The following is a 22,755-nucleotide window of genomic DNA, read 5'->3' as shown; positions in this document are numbered from 1 at the left end:
TGTCTTAATTGTCAAATAAAACGAGGAGACTTTATTTTAACAACAAAATCCAACTATATGGACAAATAAATACTTTCAGTAGGCCCAGTCTCATTGGACCTGGATGAGGTCCATGATGGTGACAGAGAGCGCCGTTGTGCAGAAGGGAGGAGGACTTGTCTAGGAAAGCACACAGGTGACACCAATTTCATTAACAAAGTGTCAGTTCCATTGCTCGTCCCAGTAAGCCTTGATAGCACCATTACCCTGAACTAGCCCTGAGTGCAGTCCTTTTCAAAGTCATCAATTATACCCGTGTGCCTGTGCTGCTATGACAAGCCTATTGAGTGTGCGCTGTGACCGTGAACAATGTGTGATTCTCGACCATGATAAAGGAATCTTAAGTTATTTGTTGAATGGTTCAACGTGGTTTTGCTCACCATGTGGAAACCTGAGTAGACGGTCGGTTCCAGTTAAGCGAGGCGAAGAAGGTGACTTTTGTGTCTTGACAGAGGTGTCAAATTTTTTAGATAGACGGATGAATGTACCAATAATAAATACTTAATAGGGGACTTTAATCCTTTAAAAATGGATTGTCACTTAAAGATCTGATACTTTTGTGACGAAATCTTGTAAGATTATTTACAGAGAGATTTATCTTTAAAGTATACTTGATCTTCAAAGAACTAAAAATTGGTGTTTGAATGCAGTACTGTAAAATAATATCTATTTCTGACATCAAGTTAAAGTAAAGTACAGCGGTCTAGTACATTTTTCCCCAGATGTATGAAACAGGTTTAAACAGCAGAAGCTGTTGGCTCAGAGGTTGATGGGAAACAAAGAGATCAGCAATCTAACCGCTATAAAAAGCAAACAAAGGTCGTGCAATAAATCGTGTTACCTTTGAGCTCACGTATCGTATAGTGCACACCTTATAAACATGCATTCATGTTCAACAGTGTTGCATATTGTGCTGGTTGTGAGAAAGCAGTAAATGTAGAAAGAAGAAGAAAAAAACGATGCTGGTTCTTATGACGAATTAACTATTGGTTGAATTTTTAGAGTCTTCCTTCGCGCAGCCCCGCCTCCGTCACGAGTGCACACACCGCGTGCTGTGATTGGCTCACCATTCATGCAAGCAAAAGAATCTGATTGGGCGTCAGTGCCCAGTGGGCGTATCAGGATGCAGGTGTTTCGCAACTGTTGTGCGGGCGGTACTTCAGTATTTCCACTACTGTACGTTACATGATTCAACTCCGAGGGAAAACATTTCTCCTCACATTACAGCGTAGCATAATCTTAAAAAATGGCAAACGTCGACCTTGTTCAACTCGGAAAGAACGTACTAAAGAGCGGTGAAACTGGCGAGGTGAGCTTGAAAGCTAACGTTAATTGTACTCCTCTGAGCTGCCCTCACATTGCACACGAGATTGGTTTGGATTTAAAGGTGCTCCCTTGTAATCTAAAGCCATGCTGTTTGATTAACTGGTCCCCCCTGAGAGAATCCCTGCTGCGTTAAACCTCATTAACTCCCAGCCTTAACATAATTGGTGTCAAATGGGGCCCTCGAGGGTGACATAACGACGATCTTATGAAATGCACGTGAATTCAACTGATGAAATGTCTCTCTCTGATGTGTGTTTTCACAGACGAGCACAATCTATCCAGGCTCTTCCTTCCTTGTATTTGCCACCTGTGATTTGCTTGTTTGTATGGCCCCACTCTTGAGATCCCCCCTGTGTGTGTTTTCAGAGTGTGGAGCTGCAGGCCTTGTGGCGGGACCAGCCGGTGGTCTTGTTCTTCCTGCGCAGGTTTGGCTGTCAGGTGTGTCGCTGGATGGCCTCAGAGATCAGCAAGCTAGAGCCGGACCTGAGGGCCAGCGGCGTTGCGCTGGTGGGGGTCGGACCAGAGGAGTTTGGGCTGAAGGAGTTCGTGGAAGGAGGGTTTTTGAAAGGATGTAAGTAGTTGTTGGTCTGTTTTGATATTTAAATACCGAGCCCCTATGAATTTCATTCTGGTCTGGTATTAAAAAAAACAACCTTTGCTGCAAGACACTTCATTGTAACTTAAATAATAAATATCTGCATTGTCATTCTTGCACAAGCACATCCGACAGCAGTAAAACTGGGTGTGTCACGTGCAGGGCTGAAATGGTTTGACTAACAATACCTATGTCTTGGGTATAGGACAAATTCAAGTACAGATCCAATGAACATGTTTAATGATTGGCCTGTATGTTTCACTGTGTAAACAAGACTGGGATCATTGATCTTTGTAAAATATGAATATATATATATACATGCATTAGCCCAACAGCTTCAGTTCTGTACCCGGATTGTAAAGGACCATCCATTGTCTTCTTCTTATAGCCATTTATGTTGATGAACAAAAGAAAAGCTACAAGGATTTGGGCTTCAAAAGGTGAGTAAAGTAAATCCACATTCACTTTGTGTAATACAGAAGCTGTTTTATGTTTGATTTCCCCCTCCTGTCTATTGTCAAAGATGATTTTATCCTCATTTACGTGCTTTGGGGAAATGTAAGGTCATAAGCTTTTGCTGCTCATGCAAATCTTCTCTCTTTTATAAAAGATTTGTAATGATCTCTAATCGAGAAGCTGCGTGTCTTCACCCTCAGATACACGGCCTTGAGTGTGGTACCTGCTGCTTTGGGGAAGAAAGTAAGAGATGCAGCTTCGAAGGTATGTACCTGCATGTTTGTACAATTGCTTCACGCCTCATATTCATGGTCATAGAAGAATGGGGTAGAGTTCCCGACACCCAGAAGGACACTTAGACCTTTGACTCCCTGTCTTCTGCATTGTTTTCAGGCCAATGCTGAAGGCATCAAGGGAAACTTCTCTGGAGATCTGCTGCAGAGCGGAGGCATGCTCGTTGTGTCCAAAGGTACAGTACAATAGACCACAGGGGGGTATTACTAAGGGTCTGACTAGTGAAGGTGTATAAAACATAAAAAAATAATCTTGATGCGGGTGGAGTTTGGCCTGACGTGTATGTGAAGGTACAGAGATGGTCACAGCAATGCATCTATGCAGCCTGTCCTCTAGAGGGCAATGCAGCAACACAAGATAGTTCTTCACTCCCTCTCTAACAAGCCGTGTCTCTATTCAGTGGGCTGCAGCCTCCACAGTGCTCAGTCCTCCAACGACCGCATAGGCAATAGCGAGCGGCCTCTAAACCGGGACGGTCCGGCCTACAAGGGAACTTCCTGCTTGCGTCATCAGCGTTATCGCCGCTGTTCCCGTTACCGGCGTTACGTAACTTAAGCAATTTTTATAAACTAAGATGTGATGTTATATATTATTATTTAACAATTCTAGCGGTAGATATTCAAGTGAATTCTATTACTTCCATTTAAAACTGAACTCTTCCCTCGCTGTCGGCTGACCTGCTTCCGTCCTGAATAAATAAAATCCTGGTCAGCCGGGGAAGAGTTCACTTTTAAATGTAAGTAATAGAATCAAATCGAAGACGAGTCGCCGGTCGATGAATGTGTCCTAAAGGATGCAGCCCCTGGAATTGAGACAGCAGTGCTCTACGGGTTTACGACTTTCCCCACTTCAAATACACATAAGTAATGAAGGTTAAACTATTCAATTCATCCAACTTTGCAAATTTGCAATTGTGTGTCGGATGCAGTCAAGTCAAAGGCTAAATCTTTTTCCCTTTTTAGGTTTTTATCACAGTAATTTGTGTTGATTGATTTGAAGTCTATGCTGTGTTTTATTGTCTTTATTTGTCACGAGTTCACCAGAGCAAATTCATAATGATCTGTGAGTGCAATGAATGTGGTTTCCATGGCTGATTTCTCCAAAATATATTTTGCTCTGCAAAGGTGGAGAAAAGGTCCTACTGCATTTTATCCAGGACTCCCCAGGTGACCACGTACCTCTGGAGGATATTGCCAAGGTTTTGGATATCTCATCCAAAGCGAAAGCAGGACAAAAACCAGTGGTAAGGCATCCCATGAACGAGAGAAGAAGCCCAGTATTACAAGAGTCTATTATGTCCCTTCCTCTACTTTCTTCACTACCCTTCTTCACCTTTTTTGATTGGTCTTCCACCCGCTTATTGAACCAAACCACACCGGGCCGATGTCCTTCTATCAGTCTTTTCTAGCAGGTTTACTAGCAAGTCTGTGTCATCAGCTTGAGTGTTGATGGGATTTTAGTAGGATTTTAAAAGAAGGCAGGGTCAGAATTGTCATGCAAGTGTTGACTCTACTCCAACGTCATATTTTGAGGTTGATCTTCCATATTTTACGTAGAGCGGCGGGGCCTCGTGGCTCATTCAGGTCTGCTGGTGCGACTTTATAATAGACCAGAAAATAGAAGCTAACTTTTAAAATGCAGTCCCCTGTTCTACGCCGTGAAAGCGAATTAAGAGAGAAACCAACAGAGGTCATTGCCACAGCCCGATGACAGTATAGACCTTGTTTATTTCTGAGGAGTCAAAGGGTGTAAGAAAATCACAAGCTGGAAGAAGCTCGGAAAAGGGTTGAGCCTCGTCACCGCAGAGAAGTCATCGGCTGGTAGAGATGAAACAAACAAATGTCTTCTTGTTCAAAACAGCTGATAGAACTTGTTTTTGCTTCTCTTATCTGGATCTCGAAAATCTCGCAGTGGATTTCTAGATTAACTTCAGCACGGTGATCCTGAGGGCTCCATAAACCCGACGTGGTCAACGCTTTGTCTGACGTGGGCCTCTGTCCTGTAGTCAACCCAAATACTCATCCAATCCCTCAGTATGACCCTCTTTCTTACCATGAATCCTGGCTACCTTTTTATTGGGTCAAGGAAAAATTGCCTTTTGATTAGCATAAGATAAGATTTTCACTCCAAGAAACAATTTCTTTCTGTTCATCTCAGAGACTTGTGATTCAAAGAAGAACTGCTTTGATTCAGTGAAGCCGTCAATTCATACATTAAATTATCTGCGTGATCACACGGCTATTCGTATTCTCTCTTTATGTAGTGAAGCAGTCATAGCTTGCTTTACATCCTCCTGGATCCCTTTTCACTATGTATGTTGTTTGTATGTTTGGCCCCATGAGGCACATTTTCAATTTTTGATATGCAGTATAAATAAAGCTGACTTGACTTCTCCTGTACTTTTTCTTGCAGTGCAATGATAGCGTTTGTACACGATGAGGACAGCTGCACATCGTACTGCAAACATATCTACACATCTGGAATGTCAGCAGGAAGCTAATGTCAACATAAAACTACTGTCACTATTCTTAATTGCCCAAATGTCTTTGTAACAATCACATATGTAATTATAATACATTATAATAATCTACAATGAAAGCAATAGTTGCGTTTAATTGTATGTGAACTTTTGAACTTGAACTAATGGCTTTTTATGAATCTACATTTATCAGTTTATAGATTAAGAATTTGTATGTATAAATTATAATAAACATTTAAAAATATTGCCTGTTGATTAAAAGCTTCATGTGGTTTTATTAAAAGGTGAGTATATGAAGGTGATCCTTGCATGCCATCATAACTAGAAATGTATTGCGCATGTGGCATTTTGCTATGAGTGAACTTAATATTATGGTGTTATATGGTCAACACTATCATAATTCTATAAATAGAATGTAAACTGAACTAAAATGTGAACAGGCATTAAAACGCCTTCACAGATGACAATTTTGTTTCATTTTACGTCGCAATGACAAAGCAGAGACACGACTTCCTGGTAGTGGAGACAGTCACTTTAATGGCAATCTAGATAATTACTTAGCAGCAGGAACATTCATAAAACATCTTTAACGTCTAAATTCTTTCAAAGCAAGGTCAAAAGCGTATTCCATAAATATTTATGTAGATAAATAAACTCTTCTGAGGGGTCAAGATAAAACATGTTCACATTCAATAATGTATTCGTACTTGGTTGGTAATTTCAAAACGACACAATTTCACCATGTACGTAAATGTGAAGCTAGAACTATGGTAAGAAATGAAAGCTTTCTTTCTTACCTGATTTGAATATGTTATATGTAAATACTGGGGTATAGAGAATACGCAATAGCACATTGTATTTGATATACCCTACAATGTTCTTTTGAGGATAACCAGACACGACTAGGAGTCTGAGCTGCTGTCCGTCAAACAGCAGCTCAGGACCGAGGATCTACCGACGGGAAGCTTCCACACTCGGGGCGAGACGCCTCGACGCTTTCTGGAGGAGAGTGAATTGTGACGACCCATATATTGATGTTGATACGTTGACATTAAAAAGTCAGACCACAGCCAGCAGCTGGTTAGCTTAGCTTAGCATTAATACTGGACACGGGAAAACGGCTATCCTGATTCACTCCACTGGTTTTCATCCATTTGTTTTAACTCTCAAGATGGCATCACACTATCACCAATTACATTCTGAGTGAAAACTCTTTTTTTCATCATGTGTCCTTTAACTATGTGTCCTTTAACTACACACTGCAGCTTTCGCCGACATGCAAAGACAAGGAGACGAGACTTAAAACTTCTAAAACCAAGCAAATATTCAGAGCTGTGCCTTTTCTTTAAAAGGCTCTCGTTTCCCATGAGTTCTGCTCTGCTTTGATTCTCCTGTCATTACTTGTTAATAAAAGGTAGAAAATAACAGTCGTGGCCCCGGCCATCTTTTTAATGACAAGCCCCATACGTCAGTGTGTGTGTGTGTGTGTGTGTGTGTGCACGTGGCAAGGCTGCAGCATTAACCACACTTCAGCACACCGCTCTTCATCCTTTAATCTTAGACAGCACTGATCAATGCGAGATCAGAGGACAAACCACTTCATCGGCTGCCACGTGTGAGTGCGAGAGTGTGTGTTTGTGTGTGTGTGTGTGTGTGTGAGGGCTCTTCTTCTCCCTTAGCATGTAATTGGCTTTACCAGACGCTGAAAGTCTTGTTATAACTGTGTGTTTGTGCCTCTTCTCAGAAGATTGTGTTGTGAAGGAAATAAAATATTTTTGGAATATGTTCGTCTACGTATCAATCACCATGTTGACTTAGTTGTAAACTCAGATATAATTGAAGCCGACATCATAATATTCAATGACCCTTTTACATGACCTCTCAAAATCAAAATCTGGTGAAAGGTTGAATGTGCAGAAGCAGAAAAAAGAGACACAACACTTAACCCAAACCTGTATCTATACTTGGCACTAACTATTAATGCAACTAAGTGATATACTTTTTTTAAAATCATTATCACATCACTCCGTCTTCAACACATGCTTTTTCTCACTACCTAAAAACATTGCAGGCCACCAGTATTTTTCAAACCTCTGGAATACGGTTTCATCAAGGAAAACTTCCATGGCGTACGCTCACATTTCTGCAGTGAGTACTGAGCAAAAAGCACTCGCAGGACACGTTGAAGAAACTTAGAATAACAGTGACCCCTCCAAAAAGTACTTAATAGCTTTGTACATTTCTTTTATATTCATCCAATCCAAGTGAGTGTAAAAATGCTGAAAGCCGCAGCTCTCTTAGAATGTTAATTTAAGGTTAAAGCTGCAAAGATTTAACAGTCTTAAAGTCTTTAGGTAATTTGTTTCATGTAACAGTAAATGAACAAACTCTCAGAGTGTGACTAATTCTATTGTAGCTCTACTCCAGGCAAAGCCCGGAGCTTCCATTTATTTCATAATCTTCAGTCAGAGTTCGATTGGTTCTCTATTGTTTCATTTGAAGTGGCTCACTGACTTAAAAACACATCAGAAGAAATGCAAGTCAGCTCTGTGCCAAATGATAATAGATAAATCACAAAGATCTGCACAGGAGATTTTTTTTAGGGATTAATTCAAAAACGCAGGCCAAGCATTTAAAGCAAGCCGGATAAGCTTCACAAGGTCTTTTTTTTTCTATGGGGCGTTTTTTTCTATGAACCCACTCGTCATTTGCAGTGGGACACAACAAAAATAAAGAATAAGAGCCGACTCATCGAGAGACTTCAAACCTGGGCATATACTTAAGCAAGTTTCTTTTTAAAAGTATATTCTATACGTTAATGTGCTATAACTTTAGCTTCTGTAGTTCAATCTAGGATGCGGCTCCTGATTGCATCCATTCTAATTACATCTGCAGTAAATGCAAAATTCCATGTCAGCACGACCCCAAATAAATTGGAAATAAGCAGCGTTCCTCGTTGGATTTGAGGAGCACGACCAGTTCTTTTGATTTGAAAAACCTTCTACCAGACGCGACACTTCTGCTTGGGGTTCATTTTACTGCCCTTTTGGCACTGAAAAGCTTCTGAGAAGGCTTCAAAATTCTGGAGGGATCCAAGCACCCTAAAGATAAAAGAAAAAACAAAAGTAATGACAAAACGTTCAATGTGTTATGAATGCCAAGACCCGTTGTCATGGATCGGCAAATGAACCCGCTGATAATAATACTTAATGAGTTATGTTTTTATACAGTGAATGACAGGCACAGGTAGGGGGCTGGTAAGGAGACCCACAGAATTACTGTCTAACTTGTACATTGCGTTGAAGAACAAATCTTGGATTTAAATTTACACAGACTCTAAACCTACAATAAATGTTTTGGATTTTGATACGATGCAAGAATCCATTCATGCCTTCTGCTTCACTCAAACAAGAGGATCTGCTGAATAATAATTATCTGTTCATTCATCCTCAACAGCGACTTTTTTAACCAAGAAGATTCTTTAATATCAACTTGGGGATAGCTGGATTTAACTAAACAAAACATACTGTATTTTCTATCTATCCACGCTTTCTAAAATTAGTTTGGAACTCAAATGATAACAAAAAACTATCAACTTTGATCTCTTGTTAAAACTGATGAAAGCTAAGCACAGATTCCCAGCTCTAAATCAGAGAGAGTCAGTTTAGCTGGAAGCTGTGATCATATGACTTGTGCCTATTTCTCAGGAATAACCGTGAAAAAATATTTAATAGAATTTTGGTGATTTGCACTGCATATTTGAGAAAAGATTCCAGATCACTATCTACTTTCAAGCTAGTTACATTAAATCAATCGAACTACCCAAAATACTCTTATTGTGCCCAATGTCCGTGTATCCCAACATGCCAACGGTGTACCTGTACTCCCATGGACTGTGCGAGTCGGTCTTGATGGACTGGCTGGCATATTCAGGCCGATAAGCCCCACACCACACCTAGAAAATCAAAGGGATTATATGAGCGCAGAGAAATCTACTTTCAAAAGCCATCATTTAAAAAAAAAAGACGCTCTAATTGTGAGCAACAGTTTTCTGCTCTTGCTTTACATGAGATAATTGCACATCCCCTCACTGCTGTTACTTACTTGGGCAAAGTTAAGAAAGAAAAGCTGCTTGTGATCCATGTCTAGACCAGGTAGACGAGGCTCCTCGCCCTCCGTCTCCACCAACTTCAGATAAGCCTGTAAACACACGCCAGCGAAACATTTCGGTACTCTGTCATTGTTGCTGGAAGAGTAACATGTGGTTTTGTGCAACATCAAACCTTAAATGCTTGACGAACGCCTCCGTTGTCTGCAATATTCTCCCCCAAAGTGCTGATTCCACTGACCTGCAACCGCACAGATGAAAACACACACACACACACACACGCAGACATGAAAACACTCATTCGCGGCCACTTAATAAACGGCTCACACGGTTTGGGATTACTTGTCTCTGGGCACTTACGTTTTGTCCACCCGCCAGCTTCCAGTTAAAGTTGCCGTATTGTTGCACCATGCACTTGGACTGCTCTTTAAAATGCTCAGCAGAGTAATTACTCCACCAGTTTAGCATGTTTCCGTCCCTGTCAAAATTACGCCCTTTGAGGAAACATAACGCTTTGGGTAAAGGACTGTTTGTCAAACATGAATCATCTGAAGAGCAGTAACTCGTGTGACCAGAAAACTGTTGAGTTAAACCGGTGACATGACAGAGAACAATAAACTGCTGAAAATAAACCACAATGAATCATTGAGGCCTCACCGTTGTCATCAAATCCATGTGTGATCTCATGTCCGATGACCATTCCTATTCCACCAAAGTTAAGGGCCTGGTGCTGCTGTTTGCTGAAGAAGGGCGGCTGCAGGATTCCTGCCGGGAACACTGGGAGAAAACAAACACACAAAAACAAGCAGCAATGAAAACATAATAAGCACTGGCAGCAGTAGACAGGATTTTACTGAGGTGCAACTCTGTTACAGTAAAAATAAAACACGTCTAATTTTTCCACAGAGGCAAATCTCTTACCAATCTGGTTTCTGTTGGGTGAGTAGAATGCATTCACCACGGCAGCACCAATGATCCACCTGAGGGGTGAGTGGTCCATTATTGATTTAAAAACAACAACATTAAACTGCATTTTCATTTAAAAACAGAGCAAATTCTCTGCATGAAAAATATTGACCTTAATTTTTCAATATTCTTTGGGGTTTATTTGACACAGAAAGCCTTACTGTAAGGCTTTACGCAACATTTTTGAAAATATATATTTTTAATGTTCTATCTTGGAAACAGAGAGATGGCGCACAAATGTGTGTCATATCAAGCTCATTCAAAGGGCTTTGGGTTGTCACCCTAAACAAAGTGTTGAGTCAAGAGATTTCACTGAGCTCAATGAGCTTTCATGGTGACCACCACCCAAAGCTTCACCGGTGAGGTCGGATCGGACTGTCTGATGCAGCTTACAAGTCAGGGTCAACTGGTTCTCGGAGCTTCTTTAGACTCTTATGTGCATCAGACTTCAGGTTCTCCAGGATGTTCTCAAAGTAGTATTCTTCACTAAAATTCAGCTGGAAAGAGAACACATCTTGGATCAGTGACATATTCCGGTTTTCTCCCGGCGTGAAAATGTACCCAGACTCAGCTCTTACTTACATGAGCGTACTCCTGGTCGAGCTTCAGGTTGGTCTCCTGCAGAATATGGTCTGGATAGCCAATGTGCTCCTTGATCGCCATGGCCTACACGACGTGCAGAACAATAATTATGATGATGTGGTACGTCTAGAGATGCACCCGTATCTGCTCCGCTTGGCTGTGTGTGCTTTACCTTCTCTCTTGCCTTCTCCTTTGAGGGAGAATCCATCCAGCTCAACTCCTCCAGTGTTTCCACGTAGGCTTTCTGGATCTTACCGATAAGGTCACTGACCTGAGAACAATGCATTGACACTCCCATTCACTCACACAAAATGTCCCGGTCATGAGGGCCCGGATAACATAATGCGTTTTGTGAACAAAGTGATTTTGTCCCTCCTCCCACCACACATAGTTAATAATGCATTTGCAAAAGATTCCACGGTGAAGACAATGCATTTTAAATAATTGCGATGTCATCTCCATCATCAAATGTACCAGTTTGGTGGGGAAAATGCAAAAATGCATTTTGATGTAACAAAAGTGCACTTAACGCCAAAGAGCACAAAATTGACAGAGAAATTGTTCTGAATCCATTTTCTTGATTTAGTGGCACATAACGCACATTATTCCATGGATTTCAATAACAGCTTGCTGTTAACCGACAAAACTTTACAGAACGAGAAGGACTCACCATTTGTTTACTTTCACCAGCAAAGGTTTCCCGCACGTACAGAGCTCCGACTGCGTTCTCCATGCTGCTCTGGACATAACGGACACATTCTCGCCACCAAGCGTCCTCCACAGTGGTCCCATAGAGAGTCTGACCGTGCAGACACGCACAGAGACAATCAGCACCTCAGAATGACATCTTTTGAATGAGCTCATTTTAATGTGCCAGGCTCTGTGGTGTCCTCACCTTTCTGTAACGGGCTCTGGCGTCTTTGAAGCGGCGACTTAAGCTGTTAACTCTGTCGATGATGAGTTGCCAGGCGAGGTAATTCTGCATAGTTCTGCCGACATAAAGTGCTTACGCGTTACACAGAGGTGTAGTATTATTAGATGATTTAATGTTCATGATCTCCTGTTGGCGGAAGTCTCTTGGACTCACCGGACACTGTGTCTGGGAAGAACATTGTTCATCTTCTCAAGGTACGGGGAGCTGTAAACCACCACCTCCTCCTCTAGCTTCAGCTCAACAGACGCACTGGACAGAACGCCTTGAATAAATTGTGTCCAGTTAAAACCCTGGAAAACAGAAGTTGGAGACATTTTGCACGTCAAATATCTTTCAAATGCCATATGGTTAAATATGCTTGAGCTACTTTTGTAACTAGTTCACAGAGTTCATAGCAACGACAAAACAGCTTAATTCCTTCATTCAAATTTTGGTTGCAGTATTTTGCGCCATTGAATATAATCAGCTGCGTCTTTTCAACAAAACCAAGTCAAAGGCAAAGCTAATCAGTGACTTTTATTTTTTACTTTATATTTATTGATTTATGAATTAACGCTGTTTATTGTACTTTATATGATCTTAAAGTTTTTTCTACATTTCTCTCTAATATCTACATTTTATTATCTCTTTTTTTCCAATGTTTGTTTGTTCGTGCCAGAATAAAAACAACTGTTCTCTCTTAATAAAGGCTGATAAACCCCAAACAATAGATTCTGCCATGTTGCATCATCATAAATGTATTACAATATTATCCAAATTGTACGCGTGTTTGAGTAAAGACACTTTCATGGCGAGCCTTCAAGTGGCACCTTGAATCTGGGAGAAGCAAACAATTAACAGTCCCCTGATTGCACTTGAAATGTGAAATCACACAAACATTAAAGCTGAATGTGCTCTGCAGCTCTCCCAGTGTCGTCTTGTAGTAGAGAACAGTCACATCTTGGCGCTCCTCTGCTGGCGATGTGGCCTGTACAACAACACAAAGGAAGACGCCTTCTATCAACTCACGCTGCGTTCAATGTATTCACATTTAGCTCCTTTTATCCGCTACGTCCCATTCCCCAATCTCCTCTCGCCAGACAGATGCAATAATAAGCTAAAACAATGGTTATGAGCTTGGCCCATCTGCTGTCTCCCCCACTAAATGTAGAGCAGCGTGTTCATTCACTGGGAGCGGAGAGGAGGGACTCATTTTTCATTGGTCCAAAAATCCTTTTTCCTGGTTGTGGTTGACGCTCACATTGGCGATGTCCGTCTCCAGCTCCAGCACTTGCATCATTTCCTCCCACACGCGGTCCTCATCCTGAGTCAAGTTCCTGTCCTCACGGGTTATCTTCGCAATAGAAACCATGAAATGCAGGTAGGCCTCTCGAACCTATGGGACAATCACAAGCTAATAAAATATGTTTTTTAAAATAAAGAAGGCCGTGTTTGAATATTGCGTTTTTGTTAAGAGGACTCGCTGTTGTAGTTTTTCATGGTTATTTAATGCAGTTCCCCCCATGACCAAAATCACTTAATTCATTGGCCTCACCTTTTTGTAGTTTCCATCATTGAAATAATAGTCTCTTGACGGCATGCCGAGTCCTGGTTGGTCAATCTAATGACAGAAACCCAGAATAACAATTAAGCATTTTGGTTTGTTTCAAATAGTTTAGTTAAGAGGATATGATTAGTCAAAAACCACAAATGTATGTAAGGAAGAGTTAAGTTATTTTACTTTTTGTAATTGTGACCCTTTTTAAAGATTTACATCTTCAGTATGATCAATGGGTGTGAGCCGAGTGCCACAGACAGGGACAACAGGGAATACTTATGGGCTCCATCGTGACATTGTGACTGTGTCCTTTGTTCTCTTACATAAATGATGTGGCGCCGAGAATCTCGGTCGTCCGTCCACACGTACATGTCCAGCAGAGCCTTCTTGTGGAAACGAGCGGTAAGCTTTGCCAGTGTGTCCTCAAGGCTCCACGCTTCCTCTGCAGCAGCACAAGATAATAACTCTTAATTCAAACAGTTATCTTGCTGTAAAGAATTATTAAATTCGTCAGTACGCAAAAAACTGCGGCTCCCTCCCTGCTGCCCATTTAACTGGGCTCTCTGTGTAAATCTGCGTGTGCAGATGCGGCATTGTGTGCTTAATTCTGTTTGAGCCAAAGTCCGTGATTGCCTTTAATTAAAGTGGCCCGAGCCAGGAGCTGCTCGGGGGAAACAGCTTGGTGAACCATTTAAAACAACCGTCCCAGTCCTGAGTGAGGACCTGCTCCTCTAACCCACTCATCACGACCGGCCCCTTGATCCCGCCAACAAAGCTCACACTCGAGTGAGAGTGCTTGTTTGTGTGGACGTGTTGCACGTGCACGTGGTGACAGAAGGCGCTGCAGACGTGGATCGGGCTGCGGTTCTACCTGTAGTGGTGTTCCAGGCATCTGACGCCACGGGCCAGTCTCCGATACTCTCAATGAGCTTCAGGAGGGGCTGCGAGTCACGCTGCTCTATGACGGCTGCAGGTTAAAAAACAACAACACAACTTGTGGGACGTAATAAACACTGTCGCCTTTCTACGACTCGTACGGTAAGATAATGTGTGTTATGTTGTAATGCGCCTTCAGAAATTAAAGTTGAATAAATTTCAACATTTTCTCTAGGCAGTAATGTTGGTTCTTGTATTGTTATTGAGACGCTTCAAGGAGGACTGTTTTGTTTTAATACTGTCAGAGCTGCGAGCCTCGGAGGCTAGGAAGCTCAGTGTGCTATTGGCATTATAGCAAAACCTTAACTCAAGTGGATTAATCGTTTTGAATTAATCCATTTCAATACACTTCAGCCGTGGGCAGGCTGCATCAATTGAATACATTATATAATAAGTAATACATCTCATATACTCCTATATTGGCGAGTACTGACAAGGCCATGATATAATACTAAATTGCATTCTACAGAGAATGAATAATCACTTTAAAAGTCTTAGATTTAATTTGGTGAACCGTGCAAAAATTCTGGCTGAGGAAAAAATAACAAACACAAACTGTTTAGGTTTTCTCGCTTCCTTTTAAAAAAGGGAGTCTTACTCTCGTTCATGCAGGAGTTGTAAAGGACTTTGGCCTTCTTGATGGCGTTTCTGTCCTGTCCATTCTCAGTCTCAAGAACGCCTGCAACAACAAAAGCGGACACGTCGTCTCTGAACGAAGCCCACGCATGGCTCTGAATGCTCCATAGACCGAACCCTGCTGACCTTTGAGGACAATCTCCAGCTTGTCCCTCAAAATGTCAAAGACGCTGTGGCGGGAGCTCGTCTCCGGGATAACGTGTCTCTCCAGCCAACCCCCGCAAGCATACTGGTAGAAATTATCGCAGGGCTTTACAGAATCATCCATGTTCTGCAAGAGCCGAGCAGCTTATAGGTGTCACGGAGACAAGAGAAGGGGGGGGGCGGGGAGGGTTTGCAAAGAGAAAGAGACAAGATTAGGATGATCCCCATTTGGTCAGCTTTTCTGCTTCAATGGTTGGGGGGTTGTAAGTGTTTGCAAAATAACACAGCAGGAAGGGCCCGAAGAAATAAACAGTCCCCCCTCACCTGCAGTAACACAGTCCGCGGTTGTGCACACACTGTTGTGGCCGGAGCGAAACAGCTGGCCTGGAAAAATCAAGGGTCAACATTCACGAGAAAGGATGCAGAGGTTTTTTGGAGAAAAAAAACGACACACCAAATGAGACAAGTAAAAAAAAAAAAGGTCATTCTAAATGGCCTCAATCAATGGGGTAGGATTCTGTGTGTGTATGTGTGTGTGGGTGTGTGTGTGTGTGTGACGGGTAAAGTCCATGTCAGCAGTGACTGTTCTCTCACTTTTGTGTGGCCCTGCTGATCAGGCGCCGCAGGGAATTACAGTATTACAGTGACCATCACACTCATCACACAGCGCTTCCCGTGTCCAGCTAGCGGGCTTAAAGCGACCCAGCCTCACCTTCACCTGTTGAGCTCCTTGACACACTCTTCTTGGTAGATTGTTCTGAATTGGTTGGAAGAAGCACAGTTTAGAGACACTCAGACACTCACGTTTATTTTAAATTATAATAAGAAGTTTAACATTAAAACCTTATTCTGTTCAGTCAAAAATCAAAAAATAGCCTGGACTACTGTAAATATACTATGAGGCTTATTTTGCTCATTTCGGTTACCAACATTAATCTTTAGAAATATCCAAAAGGCTTATCAGATGACACATTAGTATATTGCATTACACAATGTCATAGTCGTGTCTGAAAGCATTTCTAGGGTCAGGATCAGAATCCTGTGTCAATGTCAGCTTACAGCCACACAAAAAACACAGCGAGAAGACGCCGCTGTGCCATTACTGCTGTCGCCTGTGCTTTCTGGATCTTTCCACAGTGAGCCTGACAGAGCCATTACCTTTCACAATCGATGTGTAGAGGACTATCAGTCCGGCCAAGGCACAGCTGACCAACAGCAGCAGAACAGACAGACCGATTTCTGCGAAGGTCCAACGACGCTTTCCTGATTTACTTGATTTCTCCATGATATCCATTTGGCTTTCCGATTTGCCCATATTCCTCCTCACTGCCGGCTCTGCGGGATAAACACCATTGGAGTGTGGGATGGTCCAGGCACAGAGTGCTTGTGTGTGTGTGTGTGTGTGTGTGTGTGTGTGTGTGTGGGCTGTGCAGCGATCCATCAGTAAAATGTGCCAGCTGACCTGCAGTGAGTGAGCTTCCACTGCTGAACACCTACAACAACTTCACTGACAAGAGTTGTGAAACTGTGCGGGCCTCTTTGCACAAAATCAGTCCGGCACTCTGCGCGTTAATCTTTTCTCAAGCAGTGTAACGTGTTCATTTTAATAGCCTTTTCATCACTCGTTTTTGAGCCTGTGCATTCTACAAAACGGACCTTTCGGCATTTCATTTCCTACATTTAACAGTCAGGACAGCTTTGATTGAAAACTGAGAAACATTCCCCACAATTTCTTTACTTTCTGTCAATGCCATCTTAATGTGATAGGAATTCAAAAGGATGAGGAATTGGTTGATCTAGTTGAAGATGAGACAATGGTTGCATTCTCTTGCTTAGCTTTCTTTTGACGATCAGGACGTATTTACTCATTGCTTCCCACATTATGGGTTGATCGTTATTTTGAAGGGTTACAAGCTAACTAAAAGGAATAAGAAATAAAACAACATGAGATATTATAAATATAAATATTATATAATATATATTTTGCATTTGTTGTGACATGATAAAACTCCACATATCATTTCAAATTCCTTTAAATGAAACATTCAGATATTTGTTATATACTCCTATTGATATGCTACTCTATATACCATTATATTATCCAATTGAGACCAAAAGAATGCCCCCAAAAAATAAGACCTGTACGGCCAACATGATTGAAATTATTATTATCCAAAGGTACTTTGGTAGCAGTCTTTATTTTGTTTTCCAAGTTCACAATATATCTTTTACATCTGTCACTCAAGGGTACGAGTTCATTTCGGATATTACTTCTCACTCTATCATGGACCTCCATCTGTTGTTAATGTGAATAAGGAGTTGTTGTGCATATTGGATATGACATTTAGTCAGTACATTAAACATTAAACGTACTATCGCTGACTACACAGGTCCTCAAGCCACGAGCCTACTTAAAGAGAGCTTATTTCCATGCACAATAATTATGTGTGTGTGTGAACACAATATTGCAAATGAGCATTTGTGCAGGGGACAAAATGACAATCACCCGTGGCTTTCAGCGGCATTGCTTTGCATCTATTCAGTCCGCTGCACCTGTTCCTCCATAACCAGCCCCATTGCCCTGTCATTAAGGCCTGACAGGGGCCGGGCTGTAAATCAGAGCTTCACACTGCTGTGCCCCATTAGCCCTTCTTGATGAATACTCATGGGCACATGTCTGGCACTACAGAGATGAAGAGCAGGAAGGGGCTTGTGAGAGCTTCACTGACATCCTCAGCCTCAGACTGCACGGAATCTGTAATGACTGTGTGAATGCCAAATTATTTGTCCAAAAGGAAGACAAATAAATATGTATCCTAGATGTTAAACTCTGCAGCATTTCTCCTTAATTTCTCCAGACATCCATTTCTAATTATATATACAAGCAACTCCAGGCCTTTGTATCTAAACTCCATAGCCTCTTTCCATTTCCAGAGGAGATAAAAAAGACTCAAAAGACTAAAATCCCAGTTAAAATGGGGTGTTTATGGGTGTGAAATATACAAGTTGACTGGGAACCTATAGCTGCAATGTGCTTACTAACGGACACAACATACACATATAAATGTGAGTGTGCGTGCATGCGTATGCGTGTATATACATATATAGAGCAATGTAAAAAAAAAAATCATTTTGGGAACTACACTCTGATTATGTACATGTTAACTTTTAGCACGCACAACACTGATTCAATATATAATTTTGGTTTCAAATTGACTTTATCATCAGGAGAAATAGGACTCTGTCTTTACCTGGAAAACCAACGTATGCAGAGGATCATGAGAATGTATCAATGCAGACGGTTCTAACACAATCCGACTCTCTGTCAACAGTGAACGAAGCCTAAATGCAAGAAGCTACTGATCCGATTAGTGACACTTTGGATTTAATTCAGCTGAAGCATTCTGTGTAAAAACTGACCTCAAATAACAATTTTCTGAATATGTTCGTTTTTGGTGGCATGATACGAAGCAAAGCATTGGCATGAAGTACTTTAAGAAGGCTCCTGGTTCACTATGTCAAAATTAAAATAAACATTTTGAAAGTGAGACCAATCGGTACTACGTGTTTTCAGTTCTCTTAAGCACATTACGATTACAGTGACTGGTACTGTTCTCTAAACTTACTGCTCTAAACAAAACAAGGATTAACATAAGGTCAGACCACCAGCTCACTGTTATTCCACATGTCACCGACCATACGGCTTCATGGCTTTCATCATCACAGCATTGATTTACCAAAAGTCTATCCAGTACAAAACCGTAGAAAAAGTCTTATGAATCTGTCCTGGGACACGAGTGACGGCTAAAAGCTGCAGGTTCATGTGGCTAACTTCCACTACCTGCACTTTGCTGCTTGGAGGCAAAGAGGAATGCAATCTAAAGGATCCAGAGGCTTACCTTTGTAGGTGGATGGTAGAAGTCCCTGAGCGCCCCAACCTTCCCCCCACCACCCCACAGCGCCCTAATATCTCAAACACCCCTGCTGAGAATCCACTCAGAGCTGGTGTGTGGAGAAATGAGTCAGTGCTGCGGGTTGAATGAGACGTTATCCAGCTCAGTGTGCTGCTCGGGGAATAAATGAGGCAGCAGAGACTGAGGCAGAGCAAGAGATGGGGAGAGGGAGGGAGGGAGGGAGGGGGGAGAGACAGATGGGAGGTGATAGGCTACTGGATGGTTTTCCACTGCAGGAGATATTGTGGAAGTGTGCGTTGCGTGGGGTCGAGTTGGATTACGACTTGAGTGTGTCTTAAGGGTTAACGCGATGTGTGACAGGAAGCATCGATTCCTCTTTTTCATCTGAGAGGAGATAACATTTTGTAAATTGTGCAAAGATAAGAAAGACCTGTTCCTAAAGCACCCTGTAGACAGATAAGAGTAACCAGTTCCGAGACCTTTTCGGTCTGTTTTTTATCATCCCTGCAGCCATATAAATTGTGGAGTTATGCCCTACAGTTATCATGCAAACCATTCATCCCTGGTCCCTCCTTTTCCTCTCACGTCCAGGAAGAGCCATCTTCAGGACGATCTCTGAGGGGATCTGAACCCTGGCCTGGTGTCAGATTGAAATGGCGTGGTGCCCAGGCTCATTATCAGCCTGATTAACCACACTAATTAGCGGTGATAAAAAAGGAAGAGTGTGTTTGGCTTAGTTGCTCAGGTAGCCGATCCAACACAAGATGAGCGTCAACACATTTTGTGGACTGAAACCAAAATTGAACGTGCATTTAATGAGGTAAAGAACCTTTTTAATCGCTCACGTGCCATAACGTTCTCGCAACAGCGCACATGCAGCATCGTTAAATTTAAGTACAGATGATGTCGCGGGAATGTTTGGAGGTTAAAAAGCTTCCGGACATTTCACATCAACACGACTGATGAAGTGCAACGCGGTGGGGAGTCAAGGTATGCCACAGAATGCATCATTTATTTATAGGTTTTATTTAGCAGGGAGGATGTTTCAGCGCACATATTCCTTTGCGTGAAGTGCAATATCACTGTCACATACGCAATCCGGAATTTGATGTTTGGTATCATGGGAATTGAGGAGTTAGTAACACACATGTGATCAGGTGGGTTTCTCTCGTCTGCCTTAAAGCCGGTCAGGCTTCACCACAAGGTCCTTAAGGTTTATAGTTTAATTTAGTTAATATCCAGGTGGAAGGGTGAAAATAAACCCAAATATTGTTATTTTAGGTTTTTGTCATTGATGTTTAGTGTTTCCTGTCCTCTTTTTCTAAAGACCTCGTGTTAGTGGAGGTGTCAAATTCCTTGTATGTCTAACATATTTTGGCAATAAGTGTTCCTCATTCCTGATGCAGGCAGACTTCTCTGGAAGTAAACAGTCAAACACTGAAATGGACTGAAGGAAGAATGCAGTGACTCTCTTTTTTGCTTGATCCCTGACAAGATGACAGTTGTTTACTTCGAAGTTAAGCTGTCCTTTATTAAGGGAGGAACACTTCCGGGTGGCAGGATCTCCTCATAGTTCCTAACCTCGTGGTCAACGGTAGGGAAGCACAACCTGATACTACGGCACTTGTTTTTCTTGAAAGTGTTGTGTGGAGGTTGTTTCTGGAACCTATGCAGTTTGCGGCTGGATGCAAACTGGGTGATTACCAAAGGCATCTTTTCATGAAATCATTAAAACGCTCCCCGCCTCATCACTTTATCTGCATTCGGGTCTAAACTTGTTATTCCCTCAAATAAAGTAACCGAAAACATACATTTGAGAATTTTGCAATAATTGAAAACATTCTTTCTTTTATGTTCAAGGATAATCACTTTGTTAAATAATCCTGCAACTAGGAAAAGGTCATAAAATAAATCAAAATATTCACTCAAAATAAAACGCTCTAGCTGCGTAGGCTTTAAATATAGTGTTAATCAAATTCCAAATTATTTATACTAATTCATCTTCTAAGGTGAGTCAAATCATGTCACATGCGAGCACGCTCTTCAATGGCCGCTCGAGGTCCACATGATGTCCCTGCGGGGAGAGATGTCCTCAAAGGAATCAGAAAAGGCCAAGAGAGCACATGTAATCAAGCATAAGTAGTTTAGGTCAACTTTCCGTCCATGTGAACTATGAAGTCATGCTGCACACATTGTGGTGCATGCACAGCAAACACGAAACGCATACGCCTGCCCATGCGACTGCTGTTAAAAAAACAACGAAATTTAAGAAAATGTTGGATTCAGGCTTCTGAAAGCTTTTTTATTTAGTTATCTTCTCACTAATGGATCTCTACTTCATTAATTCAAAGAAGAAGAAGAAACTCATGCTTTTAAAGGGTTGGTTGCTTTGGTGTTCTTTCCGTCCCTGTTTCCTTTCAGAGCGATGCTGTGCTGGTTAAGTCACAACCTTTTGCTTCCTGCCAGTTGTGTTTTGGGTTTCCTGCTCTTGCACCATTGTCAGAAAGGGTTTGGCTTGTTTTGTGGTAAACTAACTTCAAACAAGCTGGTAAAAATTGGACCTTTGGTGCGGTTTGCAGCCTGGATATTGCATGTCATGGACAGTATCCTCTTTTTTTTTTCATCCTCCCAAGACTTTAATTAAAAGAAAAGAGTCTAATTGCATTTAAAGTAGGGAACCTAAAATGTGATTATTGTTGATTCATTTGCTGTAAGGCCGTATATGTTTATCATCACACCAGCCACAAACAAATACTGGGTTGCCACAATGATTAGTCGATCTGATAAACAAGCTTGAAAGCTTTTTAATTAGAGCGTTGTTGATGAATACCATCTCAACTTTGCTAAAAGCCTGTAATAGAAAATATTACCTGTTCTTGGAAACTGGAGAGAGAAGGATGTCGCTGTTCGATGACAGTTTATAAAATCGTTGTGCAGTTTTTACTGCACAATGATATCGAATTCCAGGTTTCACAACCAAATGACTCTTTTCTGAGATTTCAACAGAAGACCTCGATATGACAACGACGTGTTTGTCTTTCCAGTCGGATTAATTAATCAGCATTTAACACATTTATTGTTACTGGCTTTTCTTTTTGCCTGAAATCCCTATTTTTGAGCTTGACAATTGTCAAGTGCTTTACATTCTCCCCTTCTTACGCATCAATTATAACTGAGTCAGCCTTTTCAGCCCAGAGTTTTACGTATTCATTTAATTAAAGCTTAAAGGCTGTTTTTTTACATTACAGGTCATTTAGCTGATGCTTTTGTCCAAAGCGATACATTTTGCCCGGGGAGCACTTAGGTGTCTTGTACAGGGACACTTCGACATGGGACGTGGGGCAGCCGCGACTCAAACCACCAACCTTGTGGTTCCGAGCACACCCTTTCTACCCCCTGCACCACGACGACCCAGCAAGAAGCTCATTCATTGTGACGAGGTGGTACTATCTTACATTTGTATCCTTACAAATACTAACAATGCTACAAGCCCGCCTACATAAGGCTGTTTCGCTGGATGAAATAGAGGCATCGATTGAGGCAGACAGCGTCGGCCGTCCTCACACTCTCTTGTCAGCCGGGTGGCGTTCTGTTGGATTCATCGCCGTCCCTCGGCCACGAAAAACAAAGGCCGAGGCCCATTAAAACAGATGCAGTAAATCGAAGGAGGAGAACATAGCAGTTACTCACGGAGGAGCACACGGCTCATTAAGCACAGCGGTGACAAGAAAGCGCCCCCGACGCGAAGTCCCACTGCTGACTAACTCACGGGGAGCCGGACCTGAAGCAGACCTCGTGGTCTCCCGCCT

General features: G+C 41.9%; 2 protein-coding genes across 2 annotated transcripts; one reads left to right on the top strand and one right to left on the bottom strand.

Annotated features, from left to right (window-relative positions):
- Positions 1 to 1,139: 1,139 nt before the first annotated feature.
- Positions 1,140 to 5,444, top strand: prxl2b (peroxiredoxin like 2B). Its single transcript, XM_040204930.2, has 7 exons — positions 1,140 to 1,348; positions 1,732 to 1,936; positions 2,349 to 2,400; positions 2,617 to 2,680; positions 2,810 to 2,885; positions 3,835 to 3,953; positions 5,123 to 5,444. The coding sequence occupies exons 1-7, from the start codon at positions 1,286 to 1,288 to the stop codon at positions 5,147 to 5,149; spliced, it is 606 nt and encodes a 201-aa protein (XP_040060864.2). The 5' UTR covers positions 1,140 to 1,285; the 3' UTR covers positions 5,150 to 5,444.
- Positions 5,445 to 5,706: 262 nt separating this feature from the next.
- mmel1 (membrane metallo-endopeptidase-like 1) lies at positions 5,707 to 19,114 on the bottom strand. The gene is made up of 24 exons (XM_040204577.2): positions 18,932 to 19,114; positions 16,191 to 16,367; positions 15,745 to 15,789; positions 15,357 to 15,416; positions 15,015 to 15,176; positions 14,851 to 14,931; positions 14,188 to 14,283; positions 13,640 to 13,758; positions 13,314 to 13,379; positions 13,020 to 13,154; positions 12,657 to 12,746; positions 11,933 to 12,069; positions 11,741 to 11,834; positions 11,516 to 11,644; positions 11,018 to 11,116; positions 10,846 to 10,929; positions 10,657 to 10,760; positions 10,219 to 10,277; positions 9,955 to 10,074; positions 9,658 to 9,791; positions 9,473 to 9,538; positions 9,294 to 9,389; positions 9,068 to 9,144; positions 5,707 to 8,290 (listed from the first exon to the last, which is right to left on the bottom strand). The coding sequence occupies exons 2-24, from the start codon at positions 16,345 to 16,347 to the stop codon at positions 8,191 to 8,193; spliced, it is 2,310 nt and encodes a 769-aa protein (XP_040060511.1). The 5' UTR covers positions 16,348 to 16,367; positions 18,932 to 19,114; the 3' UTR covers positions 5,707 to 8,190.
- Positions 19,115 to 22,755: the final 3,641 nt, after the last annotated feature.

Source organism: Gasterosteus aculeatus, chromosome 17 (genome assembly GCF_964276395.1).
Source record: "Gasterosteus aculeatus chromosome 17, fGasAcu3.hap1.1, whole genome shotgun sequence".
NCBI classification, from domain to species: domain Eukaryota; kingdom Metazoa; phylum Chordata; class Actinopteri; order Perciformes; family Gasterosteidae; genus Gasterosteus; species Gasterosteus aculeatus.
Note: the sequence above shows the minus strand (reverse complement) of the source record. Positions and strands in the feature narration are given on the sequence as shown.

Bases quoted from the DNA above. Each gene is read 5' to 3' on its own strand.
- prxl2b (XM_040204930.2), top strand. From the start codon at position 1,286: ATGGCAAACGTCGACCTTGTTCAACTCGGAAAGAACGTACTAAAGAGC. The intron at 1,349-1,731 runs GTGAGCTTGAAA...GTGTGTTTTCAG, and splicing joins AGAGCGGTGAAACTGGCGAG to AGTGTGGAGCTGCAGGCCTT. The intron at 3,954-5,122 runs GTAAGGCATCCC...TTTTTCTTGCAG, and splicing joins AAGCAGGACAAAAACCAGTG to TGCAATGATAGCGTTTGTAC.
- mmel1 (XM_040204577.2), bottom strand. From the start codon at position 16,347: ATGGGCAAATCGGAAAGCCAAATGGATATCATGGAGAAATCAAGTAAA. The intron at 14,284-14,850 runs GTAAGACTCCCT...TTTAACCTGCAG, and splicing joins CAACTCCTGCATGAACGAGA to CCGTCATAGAGCAGCGTGAC. The intron at 13,759-14,187 runs GTAGAACCGCAG...GTGCTGCTGCAG, and splicing joins TGCCTGGAACACCACTACAG to AGGAAGCGTGGAGCCTTGAG.